This window comes from Epinephelus fuscoguttatus, linkage group LG3, assembly GCF_011397635.1.
Source record: "Epinephelus fuscoguttatus linkage group LG3, E.fuscoguttatus.final_Chr_v1".
In the NCBI taxonomy this organism is placed as follows: domain Eukaryota; kingdom Metazoa; phylum Chordata; class Actinopteri; order Perciformes; family Serranidae; genus Epinephelus; species Epinephelus fuscoguttatus.
Genome location: NC_064754.1, coordinates 21,482,603 through 21,502,268, shown reverse-complemented (window position 1 = coordinate 21,502,268; position 19,666 = coordinate 21,482,603). Strand labels below are relative to the sequence as shown.

At 41.6% G+C, this 19,666-nt stretch overlaps 1 protein-coding gene across 4 annotated transcripts in view; it reads right to left on the bottom strand.

Moving 5' to 3' along the window:
* The window catches only part of sh3gl2a (SH3 domain containing GRB2 like 2a, endophilin A1), a 52,388-nt gene extending 36,486 nt beyond the window's left edge, over positions 1-15,902 (bottom strand). For 2 of the 4 annotated variants that reach the window (XM_049571413.1, XM_049571415.1), the window contains exon 1: positions 15,678-15,902. In XM_049571413.1, coding sequence (XP_049427370.1) covers positions 15,678-15,722 — 45 coding nt within the window. In that variant the 5' untranslated portion in view covers positions 15,723-15,902. The remainder of the gene's footprint in view (positions 1-15,677) is intronic. The other 2 variants (XM_049571416.1, XM_049571414.1) reach the window with 1 other exon arrangement.
* Positions 15,903-19,666: the final 3,764 nt, after the last annotated feature.

The window sequence follows — 19,666 nt, the reverse complement described above, 5'->3', positions numbered from 1 at the left end:
CCAGCCTCCATTATGGGTGTCCACAGGAGAAGTTATAGTCGTTTACAAATAAACATTCATATCTGCTTACATCAGTGGTTTTCAAACTTCTTGTACCCATGGCACACCAAAGGGCAAGCCAGAATCTCAAGACACACCTGTATATCTGTGCACGATAGGCTCTATAACGTGTGTTATCACTCTTATCACAACATAAATGTTTTTATTTACTCATATCAAATAACAATTGACAACCAACTATTAGTCATTAAATATTTATTAACAAAGTTATTCAAGAATTCATTTTAAACTTGTTTAAAATTACATCAAAGTGCCAGTGACACATCCATTTAAATGGGAAATAATGTAAGATAATGTGATGTCTTACACACTTATTTCCACAAGCAAATGCCAACATATGGGTTCACCATGAAGTTTAAAAAAAAAAATCAAATTCAGTTTTTTTTAGGGTAGAATTTGCCTCTTTATTAGGAAATAGGTGAGCACAACATACTGACTAAAAATCAAAATACGATACCAATGTTACTGACAAATCTATCATTAGAATACATTGGTCAAATTCATCTTTAACTTTGTTTAATGTGTATTTTGTCTCTTTTTGGGCAAATGAACTACATCAAAATACGAGTGTAGGGAGATGGAGAGGGAGTCTGTTACCATAACTCTACAAAATCGTACAAAAAGAGCAATTAACATGATATTATATTTCATTTTTAAATATCATGGTTATTTTCAATACCAGTGTATCACCACGTCCTGAACCCAAATGATATATGTAAATATTCTCATTTTCAAAAGCATTCTGTAACTGTAAAAAAAAGCCATGACACAATATATATTCGACATGTATGTAATTTGATTTAGGTGTGTTATATGCAGACACAACCTTAAAGATGATGACAAATACAAATATCTTAATGTCCTTTTCTCCCTGGAGTGTCATCCTTCACTTCTTTATCTGAGCTATCTGAGACTTCTCTATCAATGATCTGCTCAAACTAATTTATCTAGGCTGCAAACACCTGCTGACAGGGCTGCAAACACACACCTACAGAACATGCATGTATACCACAGACTGTCTAATTATAAACATCTTTTCTGTTTGCATTTAGGTGTCTAATCCCCGGCTCAGCCTGTGGGTGGTGTTTTCTCATATTAAGTTTGCATAGCGAGAAAAATAACTTTGTTTACCCAGAAGCCTGTGGCATTTATTACAAGTCTAGAAGATGATGAAGAGGCTTGTTTACACAAAGTACCAGCGTGATTAAATTACTCATTACTCAGCTGCACGGTAAACAATAACATTAGGCCAATTACACATAATAGTGAGACTTAAGTGATAGATTATTACACCTAATATCACTTGAGGTTAAAGTTTATATCTGCCTCTTCACACGATCACCCACGAGTGTTTTTCAGTATAAAGAAATATAAATATATATCTGCAGTAAATCCCCAGAGGAAATCAACTAAAAATACTACTCTGATGAAAAAAACAGCAAGGAGTCATGAATCTCTGACCCCGTCACATGGTACATTTGGTGTCCTGGGCCGGCACATGAAGCACGTTTCACAGATTACCGCTGCAGCGCTCTGATTCTGACTCACACACAGCTCCAATATATGATGCAAAGTCACTGTGCTCTGATTAATCTGAGTATAATCCCTGACAAGCCATTCAGTCTCAGCTCTGCAGCTGGTGGGAGCACGCTGTGTGTGTGCATAGGGCGAGCGAGTTAACCGTGTGTCCACCGCTAGATCAACTAACATGGCTTTTCTTTTGCTACGTGAAACATACAAGCACTGAACCCCCCCCCCCCAAAAAAAACCCAAAAACCCAAACTGTCCCCACAAAACCTGCTGGCCACTGGCTTTATCAGACATGTAAATACAATAAAGCACGTTCCGTTCCCTCCCACCACTCATTACTGTCCTCTCCTGAGCCAAATTAGGCATTAAACTGAGCACATGATGCCGCAGCTGCCTGAAAGCAAAGCCTCCTCTCCACTTTTGTTTCTAACATCGTCCTCTTCTCTCCACTTAACTCCATTACTTCCTCCTCTCGTCTCTTCCTGCTCTCTGCTACACTTCATCCCCTCTCTCCATCATCTTTCCTCCCACTCTCTTCCTTTCTGCTCCACAATTCTCCTGCCCAAATGTCCTCTTTACTTCATTTACGACAAAGGAGTTAGTGCACCTGCTATTGTATAAAGTACATATTATGCCGTGTCATACTATTTTGCTGTTGTTTTTAGCCGTGTTAGCGACGTAGTAGCTCGTAGATCTTTTGGTTCACCAATTTGGTTGAGACTGAAAAATCTTGACAGCTATTTGACTGTTGTTGATGGAAATATACTTATATACTTATCTATGGTCTTTGTGAACGTTGGTGATCCTCCGACACATTCTCACTCTCAACTCGTCAAATGCAGCTGCTTGGTCAGTGGCTCTTTACATCAAACTATGACACTCTTGGTATCCTTTCAATGTCAGTTTTGAACACCAAGGGACAGTGTGTCAATTCTACGCTTGTTACATGCATTGTGCCTTTTCGAAATAAACTTCTGTATTCATAGGAAATGTAAAGTTTCTGCTAGCTAAATGCATACAGTCTCTTGTCAATTTAAACTTGAACCATTGTTTAGATTTACTTTCTTCAGTCTAGGCAACAAAAGTACAGAGTAAGGTTTAGAAAAAAACATGATGACGTAATGTCATGTCACATGTGTCACTGGTACGGTATACTATACATACTAGTACACCATGTTGTTATTAACGTAACTCTATTGACTTTTCACATGGGACATGAACAGCACTCTCACGGATTAAAGTCCTATGTTTGTTTGACCCATCCACCTACCTATGTGAAACACTACATACTAGGCTCTATCTACTGCAGCAGTTGTCTGGAGTGTTAAAAAATGCTGCCGCCTGGTGCATCTCATACTGCCACTAAGAGGCACCTCAGTATATGATGCCAAGAGCCACAGACCAGGCGTCAGTATTTGATGAGATGGGAGTGAGACTGGGTTGGATTCTCTGATGTTTCAGCTAGTGCTAATATTGGGTCCAAATTGTAATTTATCCAATACTTGGATTATCAACCAAAGTACAGCCTCAACTGTACCTTGTGTTGATGAGGTTTACATGACATTACATATATTGATATATATGCTAGAAACAATTCATGTCTAAATGTTCAGAAACAAGACTAAGAGGGATAAGCTACACAAGCGATTCTGTAAAGCCTCTTTCACACATAGGTCCCTGTAAATTACTAAGACTTCAGACCAAAGTGGTGGACCGACCAACACTGACATCCATAGAGCAATGATGAATGTATAGCTAAAAATTAATACCGTATAGCTTACATCTCTCTGGCTCACCAAACATTGCACATAATACCATAAAATCTAAAAATTAGAATAATGATCTTTCACAAACAAAAAATGTAATACTGCCACATTTGTATCCTGACATACTGATGCTTACAATGTGATACACCACTTTGACTTACTTTTATGTTACTACTGGTGCCCAAAAATTACTTTTGGTCCTCAACTTGTCTCTAACAATTTGGTTTTCATGATGCGATCAGCTTGTATGTCTTGGTCCATGACCTTTGATTGGACAATGACCTTTAACCCTGAGTAAATGCACTACACATCACAGACAATACTCTTCACAAGGTCTCTGGGGATGTAAAATCATCCATATCCGCACATTATACTGCACTGACCTTCATTACATCCACAGCACGTCGGCATTTACAACAAAAGCCAATAACGAGCACAGTGAATGGGTTCTGAAGAGAGTGTACGTCAAGCCTCTAGGTTATAGATTTGGGTAATAATGATGTGACCCGAATGTCCCTGAAGTAGAAATGCGAGTGTGTGTGTGTGTGTGTGTGTAACTGGTTAATTCAGTCTTATCAACGTTTCCAGCAATTTCCTTGCATAAACGCAAATTGATTCACTCCCTGCCAGAATGGCGACACATTAACTGTGAAATAATCATATGACAAAAAAACTTTAAACAAAATTTTATGGTGAAATATTGCATAACTTTCATTAATGGTTGATATGGTCGAAGCATTTTTTTGGGCATTTTTGCCTTTATCAGATAGGAAAGTCTAGTGCAAAATGGAGAGAGAAAAAGAGACGGGATGACATGCAGGACCAGAGCTGGAATGAACCCAAGGCAGCTGTGGCAAGGACATAGCCTTTGCACATGGGACGCCCACTCAACTAGGTGAGCTAGTGGGCGCCCCCGAAAGCATATTTTAAAGGTCCAGTGTGTAGAATTTAGAGGCATCTCTTGGCAGAAATGGTACATAGTATTCATAACTTTGCTTTCATTAGATCATCGCTTGAAAATAAGACTCATGTTTTCGTTACCTTAAAATGAGCCGTTGGTATTAACATTTGGAACACTTTCTCTCCCATGGAGTCTGACATGCTATTTCTATAGTAGCCCAGAATGGCCAAACAAAAATGATGCTGTTGGACCCCAGAAGACATTTTCCCCAAAGACTTACAGTACATGGCAAAAGAGACATCTGTAAATCAGTGGATACATTTTTTGAGTGTCACAACTCCCAAGATTTGACTCGTTTCACTATCAGAATTTAATTAATTCAACCCAATAACATTTGGAAAGACTATAAGAGCCATAAGATTAAATCAATTTATTTCCATTCAAGTTAATGGAGTGCCAAACCAAAAGGTGCCTCCTCTATGGGCCCTGTGATGCAGAAGCAGAGTGAAAAAGGCAGGTAAGTTAAACACACTGAAGTTAGCGGAGTGCTTAACTGGGAGGTTAGCTTGGCCAGCGGAAGTCTCTAGTGTGCCCGCACTATGGGCTGCACTTTTTTGGCTTCATGCACCACTGAGCAAACCCTCATTGAAATGAATGGGCCCCAGCCTCCAACACTGTATCCAGTTCTCTTCACACATCCATGCTCTAGATAGGGCCATTCGCAGTTTCACATTGCCTACACGCTAGGCACATAAGAGATGTTTTAGCTCTGCAGCCTTACTACGAGATGCCACTAAATGCTACATCCTGGACCTTTAAGGTGAAATATGCAGACAACAAGAAAAGAACCAATGCTCATTTACCCATTCATTTTGTTTGATGAGACAAACCTTTACCCAGCACTTAGTAACAGGTCTTGAGAATTCCCCGTTCTCAGTCCCAAGCCATTGACTGTTTCTCCTGCAGCGGTTGATGCCCAGAATATATAATATGCCAATCCTGAATAAAACATCTACCATGGCCCGAATACTGATGCTGGGAGAGAGGGAGGATGAGAAATAAGGAGCGGAAAAGAGGCGAGAGAAACCCTGGACAGTGACAAACAACAGCTCACTTTCTATAGACTACAAACAAAAAGCCTCAAGCGGCCATCACTGTCAAAATAAGACTGACTGAATCTGCAAAAACACCAGCGCTTCCTTCACTCAGCACATCCTTTTTCTTTGACTGATTTGAAACTGCCCAAACATTGTTCATTCACATTTCTTCTACATGAGGACATTTAATGAGTTTACCTCGCCAGTGCTCTTATACAAAATGCGCCGACAGCATCTAACCACAGGACAAGCTAAGAATAGGCTGAGTCCGTCTGTCATTAACCTCCAGAACAAAGCTGACGTCAGAACACTGAGAACTCCACAGTCCAGTTTCAACCCTCTGGCCACTGCATGTGTGCACGCCTGTCAAAAGCAATACCGCTGACAGTTTATTCAAAATTTCTGTTAGAGCTTACACTCTTCTATTTCATACTTTGACTAATCTCTGGGATTTACTGAGACATACAGTGTGTCACACTTAGTGTATTGTTTGTGGCCACACCTCATTGTAACGTGTAGGAGCAGCTCTGGAGATGGCGAGTCATTGGTATATCACATGCTCAAGAGTCAACAGACAAAAAGGTGGTTGTTGTAAAGCTCTCTAAAGAATTCATCAGGTATCCAGGACATTAATGAGAACATTTATTAGCTGGGGTGCTGGAGGTGACGTTTTACATTCACACAAGTCAAAAAACTGTCACTGCTGCTGAGGACTGGTCAAAGATTTCCTTGTTTGAAAGCTTCAGGAAAGGGAGCAGCCTTAAAGAGCTGGGATCAAATATCTGAGAAAAATAAACTGTTTGCACTTGTCAGAAGGAGAACTGGAAATTATGCCTGCTAAGCAAGCTCAAGCACAGGACGGCCTGGTATCCTGATGGAGGCATGTCAAAGAAAGGGCTCCACTGTGGAAAGTAAAAACTTTTTTTTTTAAGGCTAGGAGGCAAACGACAGGAAAAAGTGAACAGCAAAAGAAGCACTGTGAAGGAAGGAAATAAATCAAGATAAAAGGATAGGAGGTACATTGCTGCAGGGACTCTACTGCTGGACTGGATCCAGTGCAGCATCACTTTTGCTGCAATGCTGATCCACACTTGGCCCAAACTGGATACACCAAGTTGACTGAGACAAGTGCTTCCAGTTCTTATAGGGTCATTACAACAATGGGTCTTTGTCCTCTCACTCATGTGCAAATAGCACACATGACACACCTCATTGACACTTGATACTCAGCCCAGTATCTCCTGGAGTCACGCTCATGTTGGACAATTCTGCACCTCACAATTCACTTCAGTGCCACTGCAGGAGGCAGTGAGCAACATATGTAGAGAGGCAGGAAGTAAGGGCGTAGAGGTCAGGGTGGTGGAGGGTTGTGTAGCACTACTGACTTTCACGTAAGAGACTGTATCTTGCATCCTATCTAAAACCTGAAATGAACATTTGCCTTTTTATTTACCGTAATCAGGATTATTTCCGAACCTTCAATATACTGTGGTTGTGGATACTAAGTGCTGTACTTAAATATAATTTTGAAGTACTTCTACTTGACTTTTTTGTCAGTGTCTTGACACCACAAGTCACTGCCCAAGCAATGGATTTCGACGACTTCAGAGTGAGACTGGGTTGAATAAAGATGATTCTGAAATAGGTCATTCATCATAATGACTGCTTTTACTTTGGGTATGTGAAGTGTATTTTGGTGCTAATAACTTTGCACTTTTACTCACTAAAAAATGTATGTGACTTGTATGACGTTTACTTGCTACTGTAATACTGTAAAACTACTTTAATGTAAACACAACTATAAACTACTACTCAATCAATCAAACGGAGACATCACAAAGAGTCTCAATCTTCGTTGATCGACCAATAAAATAATCAGAAACAAATTTTATAATCAAATAATCATTTCTGATTCCAAACATTTTCTGGTTTTAGATTCACTAAAATGAGGATCTGATGCTTTTGTTTCTCATGTGTTGTAGTACACCTTTTGGGTTTTGGACTTATGGTTGGACAAAGTTCTTTTTAAGCACTGGGGACTTTTGATGGGCATTTTCACTTTTTATATCAGACAAACAGATGAATTGATGCGTTTACCAGCACAGTAATTGTTAAAAGCACTTGTTAGTTGCAGCCCTTACTGTAATTAATGAGTAAAAAGATACCGTGGCGTAGCACTAATATCAACTGATAAAATTCAGTTTGGTAGAAATTTCTCCTAAAGCCTTTAAGAGAGTAAATCCCTGCAGATCGAGTGTTCTCCACACTTCCTCCTGTCTGACTTGGCTGAGTCGTTCCCCCTGCTCTCGCCTTCAGTACCTCTTGGCTTGAATTCTCCCTTCATCTCTGTGCCACTCCCTACCTGCTCAAGGCTGTTCACTTTCGATCTACTCCTCTTTCCCTTTTCTTGTCTTTTCTTATCTTTCTTTCCATGCTCCACTCTCTTCGCCCCTCCCGCCCCATCTGTTATCTCCCAGCTGGATCTGTTTTACGCTGCACTGCAGTAGGCCCGAGCGAGGATCCAGGCTGGATGAGTCACCCACTCACAATCTGCTGCCCTAAAGCCCTGCAGGCGTCAGTCACATCCAAGGACCCTAATGCTGTCCACGGGCATGCACGGATGTACATCCGTGCACGCTCACATGCACATGCACACTGCATACCCTTTTCTGAGGAAAGTAGAGTTGGAAATGTCTGCACGTGCGCTCACATACATAAAGAATTAACTTTAAATGGACCGAGAAATTACTTAATTATTCACCTTTAAGCTACAGACTAAAACAAGATGGTTTCCATTTGCCAAATCAAAATGCTACACACAATACAATGAGAGGAAGAATGTGTAGTGGTGCTCTTATTAGTATTCAACACACACACCGGGAAAACCTCTTGTGAAACCAGGGCTGACTGCAAAATAAAGGATTACTGCTCTGTTACGCACCGAAGGAAATATACCCCATCCAACTGTGAGAGCTGTTTTCTAACACCTAAAGTACCCAGACAGGTTCACATATGTAACCACCATACCTGGACACAATGTTTTGTTTCCATACAGAACATGAAATAACGCTTCATGCTGCTCCTACAGCTGTTCCTCCTGGGTGTCTAGGCAGAGTTTTACAGCATTTCTCAATCTCGATTTCAAAAAAAGGACATGGCATTTACACAAATCTGGTGTTACTGACGATTGGATTCGCTGTGATTACCCACTTAACCAGTAAATGACATATTACATTCACTAAACACTGGATGGTCTTTATCATGATAATGTAATCCCTATCAATATACTTTATATAGTGTGTACTGTGCTGTGTATCTACTGTCATATCCACCTACCTCATGTGTATAAAGCCCTTGGCTCCATGTGTATCTGTTTTAACTGCATGGCTATTTCTGTTTGTACACTGAGAGCAACAAAATAAACCAGTATGTGTACTCACCTTCTTGGCCATTAAAACCCATTTTAATACTAATTAGATGTAATATTCCAATTATATTTTATATCATATTGTACGCCGACATGATGTTGATCTTCAGCCAGAAATAAAGCAGAAAAAAACATTAGCAGAGCAATGTGTAGGATTTAATGGCATCTAAGCAACCAGCTGAAACTCCTCCCTTGTGCGTAGTGTGAACTCCCAGTTAGGATTCCCTCAGTGTTCATTTTTCAGGAGGTTTTTACCCAGAGTCAAAATAACCCGTCTCTTCCAAAATGGACCAGGGGTCTCATTTATAAAACAGTACGTAGGATTCATTCTGAAAATGTACGGGGGGACAGAAGCCAAAAATGGTGTGCGCCAAAAAATATTTGACAGTTTCTATAATCAGACTTCCACCTCACCACCTACACTGCCAATTTCCCGTCTCCAAAATGTTCGTAAGCATCGGTTTAGGTTTCCCCCTGAAGTCTGTTTATGTAGATCACAACTTTTCTGTGGGAAGCGGCATATGCTTCTTTCAGGCCTCGTTTTGTGTGTAAGCAATGTCTATAAATGAGACCCCTGGTGATTCAAATCAGTAAAACCAGTTTCAGGTTACAAACCAGTGTTTCTACATTGTTGGGTTCATTGCAGACGTGTGGCTCGTCCACCACCTGCTTACTTTTTTCTCTGATAACTTATGATTCAGATGTTCAGGATTTTTTTTTCTGGGAGCTGAATTTATCTGCAGAATAACAACACTGAATGAAGCAGTTACACGTTAAAATTCTGTGTATTGTCTACACTCTCATCATGAAGGGGCTGTAAACAATGTTGGCAGACGTGAAAAACACAAATGGTCCTTTCTAGAGTCAGTGCTTGGTTGGTCTATTTTGGGCTACTGTAGAAACATGCTGGTGCAACATGGTGGACTCTGTGAATGAGGACCTGCTCCCTATGTAGATATAAATGGCTCATTCTGAGGTCACAAAAACACAATGATTCTTATTTTCAGGGGATTACACACCAAAGGAAACACACTTATTATATTATCATCTTTTTCTGCCAATATGTCCCCCTAAATCCTACACAGTGGATCATTAAGAAGTATGCTAAGCACACAATTCTCACTCTAAAATAGCATCTTATGTACATCTGTTGTAGTTTTGTAGGAGTGGACTAATTTGAACCTGATTAAGAGCAATGGGTTATTTAGTATTTGAGATGCAGCTGTGAATCCAAGTGGGACTCAAAGGATCCAGTAAATAATATCTACAGTTTTCCAACTTTTGAAATTCAACAAATTCAAATTCACTAACCAGACATACAACATAAAAATAACTGCTTTTAGACTTGGTGTACTTAAACATACCCTGCATGTGGATGCAGCCAAACATGTTTGGAAAACTGTTTCCTTTCTGACATTGACATGAAGCAAAGCAACCATTTTATCTGAAAAAGCTGCACAACCAGAGAACCCCCCACCCACCCACCCGCAACAAAGACTCTCCTCTCATTTCTCCCCTCTTGCTCTCTCTGGCACACTTTCTCGAGCGCTCTTGCCGTCCTCTTCATCTCCTCCCCTCTCTCTCTCTCTCTTCTGCAGTTTCTATTTAATGAACATATTTTTGTCTTCCTGCTGGCAGCACACACTCACTCCACTGAGATAAAAATTGCTCTCTGCAGCCTTAAGATAAATATAAACCCGGCATTTAAACTGGGGTTTGATTAAAAAACAACAGTAAGCAGAACTGCTGGAGATGCAGCGTGCAGTTTACTCTTTTTTTAAACCATTAGTTGAGGATAAAAACAGCCCCAAATAAAAAGCCTCATCACATGAGCACATTCACACGCACGCATGCATGCACTCGCACACACATACATGACTCTCTCCATGGGAACAGAGCCATCATGAACGCAGCATCTGCTCAAACATGACTCATCTGACTGTGAGGTGAAGTTGACTCGTGACGTGCAATCGCCACCTTTAAGGATACGCCAGAAACACTGTGTCCCGTCATTAAATAATAAGACCAGAAATATAAAGTGTCATTTTTTAAAGCAGGCTGACGTTATTTTTTTGAGATAAAGTACAAAATTGTCCCAAAGCATTCAAATCTATCACAGATCACAGAGAGGTGTATATATATAGCATGGTTCACAGTGAGAATGAGTAATGGAATACTAAATGATTAAATAAATAATTTTCTGAGAAGGAAATTACTCATGGACCTGCTGGGCTTTACCCTTCATGCCCCGTGCTTCCCTTCTTTTAAAATGGCCCCTGTTATTAATGCACCACTATGAGCCCGGATGTCCTTGGGTGAGAGAGAGAGAGAGAGAGAGAGAGAGAGAGAGAGAAGAGAGAGAGATGTCTTCCACCGGAGAAAAGTGTGATTGTGGTTGTGTGAAATAAATTACTTGGTGATGTGTGTGAAAAGGTGAAGCTGAGGTTGGGTGAGCATGTGTGTGTGTGTGTGTGTGTGTGTGTGTGTGTGTGTGTGTGTTAATCTCATAAAACTCTGGTGACTCCACAGCATTCCTCCTTTTATGGGCTGTTCGTCTCTACAGAGAGTGCATGAAGTCTACAATAAGGAAATGCTGCAAGACTCCGTGCACAACAATGAGGATTTTCCATCTCTCATGAAGCAGATGCTGCACACTTAACATCAGACAAAGCTACACGGCTAATGAGCAATTAGTGACGCACGGGGCTATGGGGTCAATGCAGTATTTTAGGATGTGCAATCTGTTCCCATCTACATATAAACCAGTTTGACATTGTTGCTTTAGCTCCATTTATTTATGGAGATTTTTTTATGTTGAGATTTTATGCAATCACAGATATAAGGCTTACACAGTCCTGTCCTCTGCTGTTCATACTGAGAAGATTTAAACTGGTCAGCTTTGAGAGATTTGCTGAGTATAGCAAAGAAGCTATTCCTTTTAAGAGACAGTTCAAGCCAAAACCAAACACACATATTTTTACTCTTACCTGTAGTGGTTGTGATCAGTCTAGCTTGTTTTGGTGTGAGCTGCCAAGTGTTGGAGATATCAGCCATAAAGATGTCTGCCTTCTTTTGAGTATACTGGAACTAGATGGCACTCTGCTTGTGGTGCTCAAAGTGCCAGAAAAATACATTTAAAAATCTCAACAGCAATGTGTTTGCCCAGAGATCATGACCCAGTTACTCACGATTATCCACAGACCTTGTGTAGGCGCCATTTATCAGTGATAAGTTTGTTTTATTGTTAGATGGTATGACTTGCTACAATACAGAGAGAAATATGTTTTTGTTAAACATGTGAGGTTACTTTGTCACTGTATATTTTGACCTCTATGAATCTTTATATTGGTCCTGTGCGGCTGCCATACATACAGTATGTGACAAATGAACAGTAAGTGAAGCCTTTATTGTGAAATATTCAGTTTGACAACAGTTGTTTTACCCTTAGTTTGTTGGTGTTGCTACCGAGCCGACTCAATGCGTAAAGCAGTCTCCTGTCGTCATTAGGATGTGGTTATTAATAGAAGTGAATTAAGACGAAGTTGAAAACAATACAGGCTAAAGATAGCCACTACACCTTGTTGTGAACAGTTTCTTTCTACCAAACTCCACCTGCAAACTGTATCACCCCACAGAAGGAAGCGTGCATCTACTCACGGGTGAGAGGCTCATGCTCGTGACGGCACAAGATGTAAACATAAATGGCGTCCTCCTCGGCTGAGCTGTAACTTTAGCTAGCTCAGTGCTGCTAGGTGAGCTAGCAGTAGATGCACGCTTGCCTCTGTTGTCAGGTGTAGTTCAGTCTCTACTACTTAGCAACTCACACCAAAACAATCTAGACTAATAAATAGCACTACAGGTAAGAGGAAAAATGTGTATTTTTGATTTTGTGGTGAACTGTCCCTTTTTGGCTATATGATTTAGGGTAGTGTTGCAAATCAATGAGCAAGACTGCTTTAGCCTGTATCGTATTTTTATATAAATTTGCAACTTTTTTGATTTTGATAACAAACTGGGTTGTTTTGTATTTAGTCTGTTGGATTAGCTAAAAATAGCATTACTGTCTGGTTATTTTATCCTTCAATTATTAAATTTCCATATATAACAATATTGATATCACTGAATAAAATTATGTACCACCCACTTCTAACTATCCTGAGTAATGACACTGAGAAAAGATCGACCGAGTGTACATATCGTGTACAGTAAATACCATTAAAAGACTATTTCAACATTTTGAAAAATACAGCACACCTCCTTTGATTAACACGTTTTATCTTGTTTGTTTAATCCATACAAAGAACAAAGAGTAACAGTTGGGACCAGTTGCATCCAGAGGAGACTCCAGGAAGTTAATGGTTCCAGCCAAGCAGTAGTCCAGCAAATAACCCCTTATAAAATGGATTTTGTTACCTTTGGACAGAACCAAGCTAGCCATTAGTCCCTGTTTACAACTGGCTACCTTCCAGATATGAGAATGGCATCGATCTTCTCATCTCATTTTTGGAAAGCAAGCCAATAAGCATACTTTGCAGAAATTCAAACCATTCCTCTAACGCTGATATCCATTCTGCCAATCTCCTGTCTGATTCCCTTAAATCCCTGGTCCCATCCCTTAATCCCTGTGACCCCCTCTTCATGTGTTGGGGTGGGGGTACCGCGATGGTCTGGTTGGAGGATGTGTGTAAGTAGCCAGATTGCTGGGACGCTGCCTCGGTGAGTCTGTGCCTGGATTACAGGGCCGTGGCACGGGAACAGAGGGGTTGATAGGAGCCTTCTGCCACTGGGAGTCTGGGGAGAATGACTGTGTGTGTGTGTGTGTGTGTGTGTGTTGGGGGGATGGGGGTGTGTGTAATGTTGAGGAACAGACGGCAGGAGACCACAGAGACAGCTCACTCTGAGCCTGGAGCTGACTGAATAACATCAGGAGTAAAACTGAGTAATGAAGATTGTAAAAAAATCAATTCAGATGTATTCACTGCATATCTTCACACTCAGCCACGCCTCTTTATGCATGCACACTGAGAGCCACATAACAGTATGCATATTTACAGATATAAATGCTCTCATGCACCCTTGCCTCACGCACACAGAGGCATTTGAGGCTGTAGTGGAACATCTGCAGGGAGAGACGGGGCTTTGCTAATGGGTGACAATAGACTCATCACACAGAATTAGCACAATCTGTGCAGCCATCTAATGCCCCGTGTGGGCTGCTGTCTACTTCCAATCTGATCAGCTGAGCTCCTGATTAAAACTGAGGAGTGTGTTAACAGCTGAACACGAGCTCCTGCAATCATTTCTTCGTTTTATTTAATCCTAAAACATGATGAAACTTCCGGTAACTGTTTTGTTTTTTGATCTGCAAGCACCGCTCTTCAGGAATAACATCACTGCTTTGCTTTAATCATCTAAACAAGCCTTTCAAATGTCAGCGTGACATTAACGATAATATAAATGACTAATGGCAAAAATTAGAAATTAGCTAAAAATACAGGCTCCAGTGTATCATAATATTGGCTTCCAGCTGTTAAATGTGTCTTCACTCCTGTCCGCTCAAAATGCCGTCTGAGTTATTCACGTCCAACATGCTATTAAGAGTTTGCAAGAGCATGCAATTAAATTTAATATCTACAAACCCTGACCTTCAAGAGATACGCCATGATTAGCACCATTATTCTCTCCAATTTCAGTGACAATTGCTTATAAAGGAGGAGGGATGATCCAAAGTGGGAGCTGTGACTAAGGCCATTTGGGTACTGGGTGAACTGGAGAACACTGCGAGGAGTGAGCAGTGTGTGTGTGTGTGTGTGTGAGACTCAGCCAGGCTCCGGGTGTCCTGCTGTGTGAGGCCTGAAGCTGACTGTCAGTGTTACTGTGACTCACCCTGAGAAAGAAGACAACCTCCCTCAGACCTCGGTGCTCCCAGCTAACACCGGAAATAAAAATCACCAAGAGCCTTTGAGTTAGCGGGAGGCTGCAGGGACAGATCTGTCCATATCTTTGACCATCAACATCCCACTGGTGACCTATGGGAACCACTCTGATGGCTTTCAAACTCACAGAGAGTCTCAGCTCTTGAAAGTGAAATCAAATGGGACTAGATGACTGGGATGGGTTGAGGAAGCCTCTGAGTAACCTTGAACTGGATAGCTCCTCATGCATTAGGCCCTACATCTATAAGTAACACATGATTCAGCACTAGAAAGGGGAAGACGTGATTTATTTCGTCACAGGTTTCCCGCAATAGAAGATAAGTGCGTTTAGAGGGCGCCGGGGTCATGGCGTGCCGCTGCTGGTAGGAGCGGATTTCCGCCAAAGCGCACTTAACGATTGCATAACGTGGTGCGCTTCGGAGTTCCCACTGTGGTTGGCTGACAGAAAACACTGATTTAAAACCTGTCCTCCATTAATTGCCACAACTTGCGCATTACAAGTGTGAGCGGCTGCTATGAGCTGCAGCTCCGGTGCTTTTGCTGCGCGGAATGTCATCTGAAGGGTACCGAGAGGAACTGACGTCCCCGACATCACTACCACCACATTGTCGTGCCACCTGCCTCCCACACTGCCACACAAACACGACTTATACTAATAATTACCGCGTCCTGTTATGCATCAAATAAAAGCAAAACACGACAGATGCTGCGGTGTAAAACACCAGTAATAAATTATTCTACTGGTGCAGCGCTGCAGCATCTTTACAGTGGAGCACATTTCAGCACCAGGACAGCAACATGAGTGATTCATAGGAACAGATGGAGCACAGCTACAACACACTGCTGCATCTGAGCAGCATGAGGTGCTCATTTAACACCGATCTACAAACACCATTTCACCGCCCTCCACCAACATGACACCCCAACATGCAGATCTGAGATGTGGTGCATCCCTCTTACCTGAGTGGCTTTGTGGAACTGCTTCTTGAGCCCCGCTACAGACATGGTTGCTACACGGTGGTTCTAGCTGGGAGGATGGACTTGATGCTGCAGGTGAGTGAAGGAGGAAATCTCGGTCCTAATTGTATCTGGTGGCGATCTTGCAGCCGTGGCTAACTCCTGTCTACACTGGTCGTTTGCAGAGGGATCTCCTGTAAGAAAGGGGCTGATTATAGCGCCGATCAGGCCATTGGATGTCAGAGCCACATGTCTAAAACGGTGCTGACGTCGGAGGCTGCTCCTCTTAAAGCAGCCGCCTCAGTACATTGGATGGACACTCTTAGAGAAGGCTGTGTGTGTGTGTTTCTAATCTAAGATCGTTTCGTAGGAAGAATAGTCTGGACAGAGGACAATCTTGGGGACAGGGACAATGACTTTGTTGAGACCAGTGGTGGAGTGTGAACAAAAACATTTATCCAAGTACACTTAAAGGTCCAGTGTGTAGGATTTATGGGGATGTATTGGCAGAAATTGAATACAATATAATCAGTGTGTTTTCTTTAGTGTATAATTACCTGAAAATAAGAATTGCTGTGTTTTTGTTACATCAGAACCTCTTTATATCTATATGGGTAGCAGGTCCTTGACAGAGATTGCCATGTTGCCCCACCATGTTTCTACAGTAGCCCAGAGTGAACAAAACAAACACTGGCTGTAGACAGAACCATCTGCATTTTTTTAATAGATTGTATTTCTCATTTTTTAACACTAATAATACAAAAACAGACATAATACAGAACAAACAAAAACAAAACACAACCACACTGCCAGCTAAAGAAAAAAACAGTTCAATTACACGCCAGTTCATTAAGTGTCCACAGGAAGGCTGAGGCAGAGAAATAGCAGCCATGGGATAAGACACAGTGTACAGTCCAATGCAAGGGAGTGGTCCAAAGTGGATAATAAGCTTGAGTCCTCATCCTTTTGATGTGTTTAATAAAAGGTCCACAAATTTTAGAAAACTTGATGAGGGAGTTAGACAGAGTGTGTCACATGTCATTTAGACATTTTGTAAAGCAAGGAGGGGAGGCAGATTTCCATCCAAAGTTCATTCATTCATTCATTTTCTAACCGCTTCATCCTCTTGCGGGTCGCGGGGGGGCTGGAGCCTATCCCAGCTGACATTGGGCAGGAGGCAGGGTACACCCTGGACAGGTCACCAGACTATCACAGGGCTGACACATAGAGACAGACAATCACTCACATTCACATTCACATTCACACCTATGGACAATTTAGAGTTATCAATTAACCTAGTCCCAAATGTGCATGTCTTTGGACTGTGAGGGGAAGCTGGGGTGCCCGGAGAGGGCCCCTGCTGACACGGGGAGGGCATGCAGGCTCCGCACAGAAGGGCTCCCACACCTGGGATCGAACCAGCAACCCTCCAGTGGCCAGACAGTGACATTCCAAACAGCGTCAGAGAAACACTGATTTGTAACGTGAGACTGTTTTATTCAGTGTTTTTACTGGTTTTAACACCTGGTCTGTTTGTTTTGAAGAAGAAGAGACCTCTTGGATAATTCTGCTGCTGCTAAAATCCTCCTGAACAATGGACACTACAGGAATCTTAACTAGGAGTTCACACTTGACACATGGGAGAAGTTTCAGCTGGCTGCAATCTGTAATCCTCAGTGTTAGATGACACTAAATCCTAAACACTGCGCCTTTAAGTGCAAATTTGAGGTGCTACTTAAGTGTTTCCACTTTATGCAACTATAGGCTAGCTACATCTCATCCACTACATCTCATTCATTCATTTTCCATTACTGCACATTACTGGGGGTGCTGGAGCCTATCCCAGGAGACAGACAACCATTCACACTCCCATTCACACCTACGGACAATTCAGAGTCACCAACTAACCTGCATGTCTTTGGACTGTGGGAGGAAGCTGGAGTACCTGGAGAAAACCCACGCTGACACAGGGAGAACAGGCAAACTCTGCAACTCCGACACGTACACACTTTATGATTCTGAAAGCAGGACTTAACATGTAGTGGAGTATTTTCAGTGTATTAAGTTGTGCTTGGACCAGTAAAGGATCTGAACTCTTCTTCCACCGCTGGTTTAGACTCAATGATAATTTGGCAGTGGGATGAAATGATACAGAGAAAAGTTAAACATAACAATTAATATCAAGGTTGGTAGATCAGCTTTGTTAGTTACAGAACACAGACTGCCCTTCTCAGTGGTGCTGCTGGAGGTATCATTGTCTTTACTTAAAATTAGATGAGTGGGTTGAACACTGCCATCACCTTGGAGATAAAGATAGAAATACTACTATATCACTTGGATATGTAATTAGTTTCAGCGCCTGCCTCTCTAATGCGACTCAATGACTTGTAAAGAGTAGCAGCAGCTCCCACTTCAGCACCCTGGACAGCACCCATCCACACAGAGACAGACGTCCCCACTACAGACTCAACTCTCCTCCTCTTCCATCAGTGAAATTGGCCCTACACGGAGAAACAGAATAATGGATGAACACACCGTGGGTCCAGGTGCAAAACTGCTGATTTACAGACAAAAAAAGATCAGACACTGGTGTTAATAAAAGATTAGAGAGCCGTGAAAATGTGCATATCTACACAAACCTGAGAGAGCTGAGAGAAATACAGTGGTGTGGTTGAATTCAAATGGTTTAACAAAAATGGATTTATGCGACTTTGTTTCTCAACAAAAATTAATAAGACAACATTTATATTTTATTGTAGATTTATAGGGCTGGGAAACGTATTGATATTATATCGATATCATGACATGAGACTTCAAATTATCTTAGATTTTTGATATATTAATATTGTTAAGTGTTGTTAAGTCTCCCCAGCACCGTCAAAGTTTTATTGATGATTTTACCAGGATGCTTTCAATTGTATGCACAGACTTTGATGGTTTGGTCATTACAGGTGATTTTAATGTACATGTGGATAATGTCTGTGACAGAAATGCTAAAGAGCTCAGTGCTGTCCTTGAAACCTTTGGCCTGACTCAGCATGTGTGTGAGCCCACACACAGCAGAGCGCAGCACACTCTGGACCTGCTCATTACAAAGGGGGTTAATATTTCAAACGTCAGTGTGGTTGATGTTGCTCTGTCTGATCATTTCTGTGTCTTCTTTGACCTGTCTGTTTCTCCCAAACCACCGGCTGGTCCTGCAGTTGTTCGGAGGAGACACATAAATAACAGTACAGGTGCTCTGTTCATGGAAATGATAAGCTTTGAAAATGCCTCATGTTCTAATGTTGATGATTTGTTGAATTCTGTTACTTTGAGTGTTTTGAATGTTCTGGACACCATTGCCCCTGTGAAGGTTAAAATGGTTAAAAATAAGCAGAAGGCGCCATGGAGGAATGATGACTCGGTCAGGGCAAGAAAAGGGAGTGCCGGAGGGCCAAGCGGAAATGGCGCAAGTCGAAGCTTCATGTTCATTATGAAATTTATAAAGAAAAGTTGTATGTGTTCAACCGGATGTTACGTAGAACAAGGGAGAGGTACTTTTCGGAAATTATTGGAAACTGCAGTAACAACTCACGTGTCTTATTTGCAACAGTGAACAGATTAACAAACCCTCCAGCTCAACTGCCGTTGGAACTGATCTCCACATCTAAGTGTAATGAGTTTGCAGTATTCTTTTGCGACAAGGTTCAGACCATTAAAAATGCCATCAATTCCACAACACCAATAACAACCCTGCAGCCACCTAGACACTTAGAGCTGACTCATTTTGCACCTGTAACTGACAAAACTGTCCAAGAGATCATCACCAGTCTGAGTTCGTCTACATGCTGCCTCGATGTGTTACCCACTAGATTTCTAAAGTCTGTGCTGAGCAGTTTGTTACCACCAATAGATCACATAGTTAACATTTCACTACAATCTGGAACATTCCCAAAGGCCTTGAAAACTGCGGTCATAAAGCCTCTCCTAAAGAAGAGCAGTCTTGATGC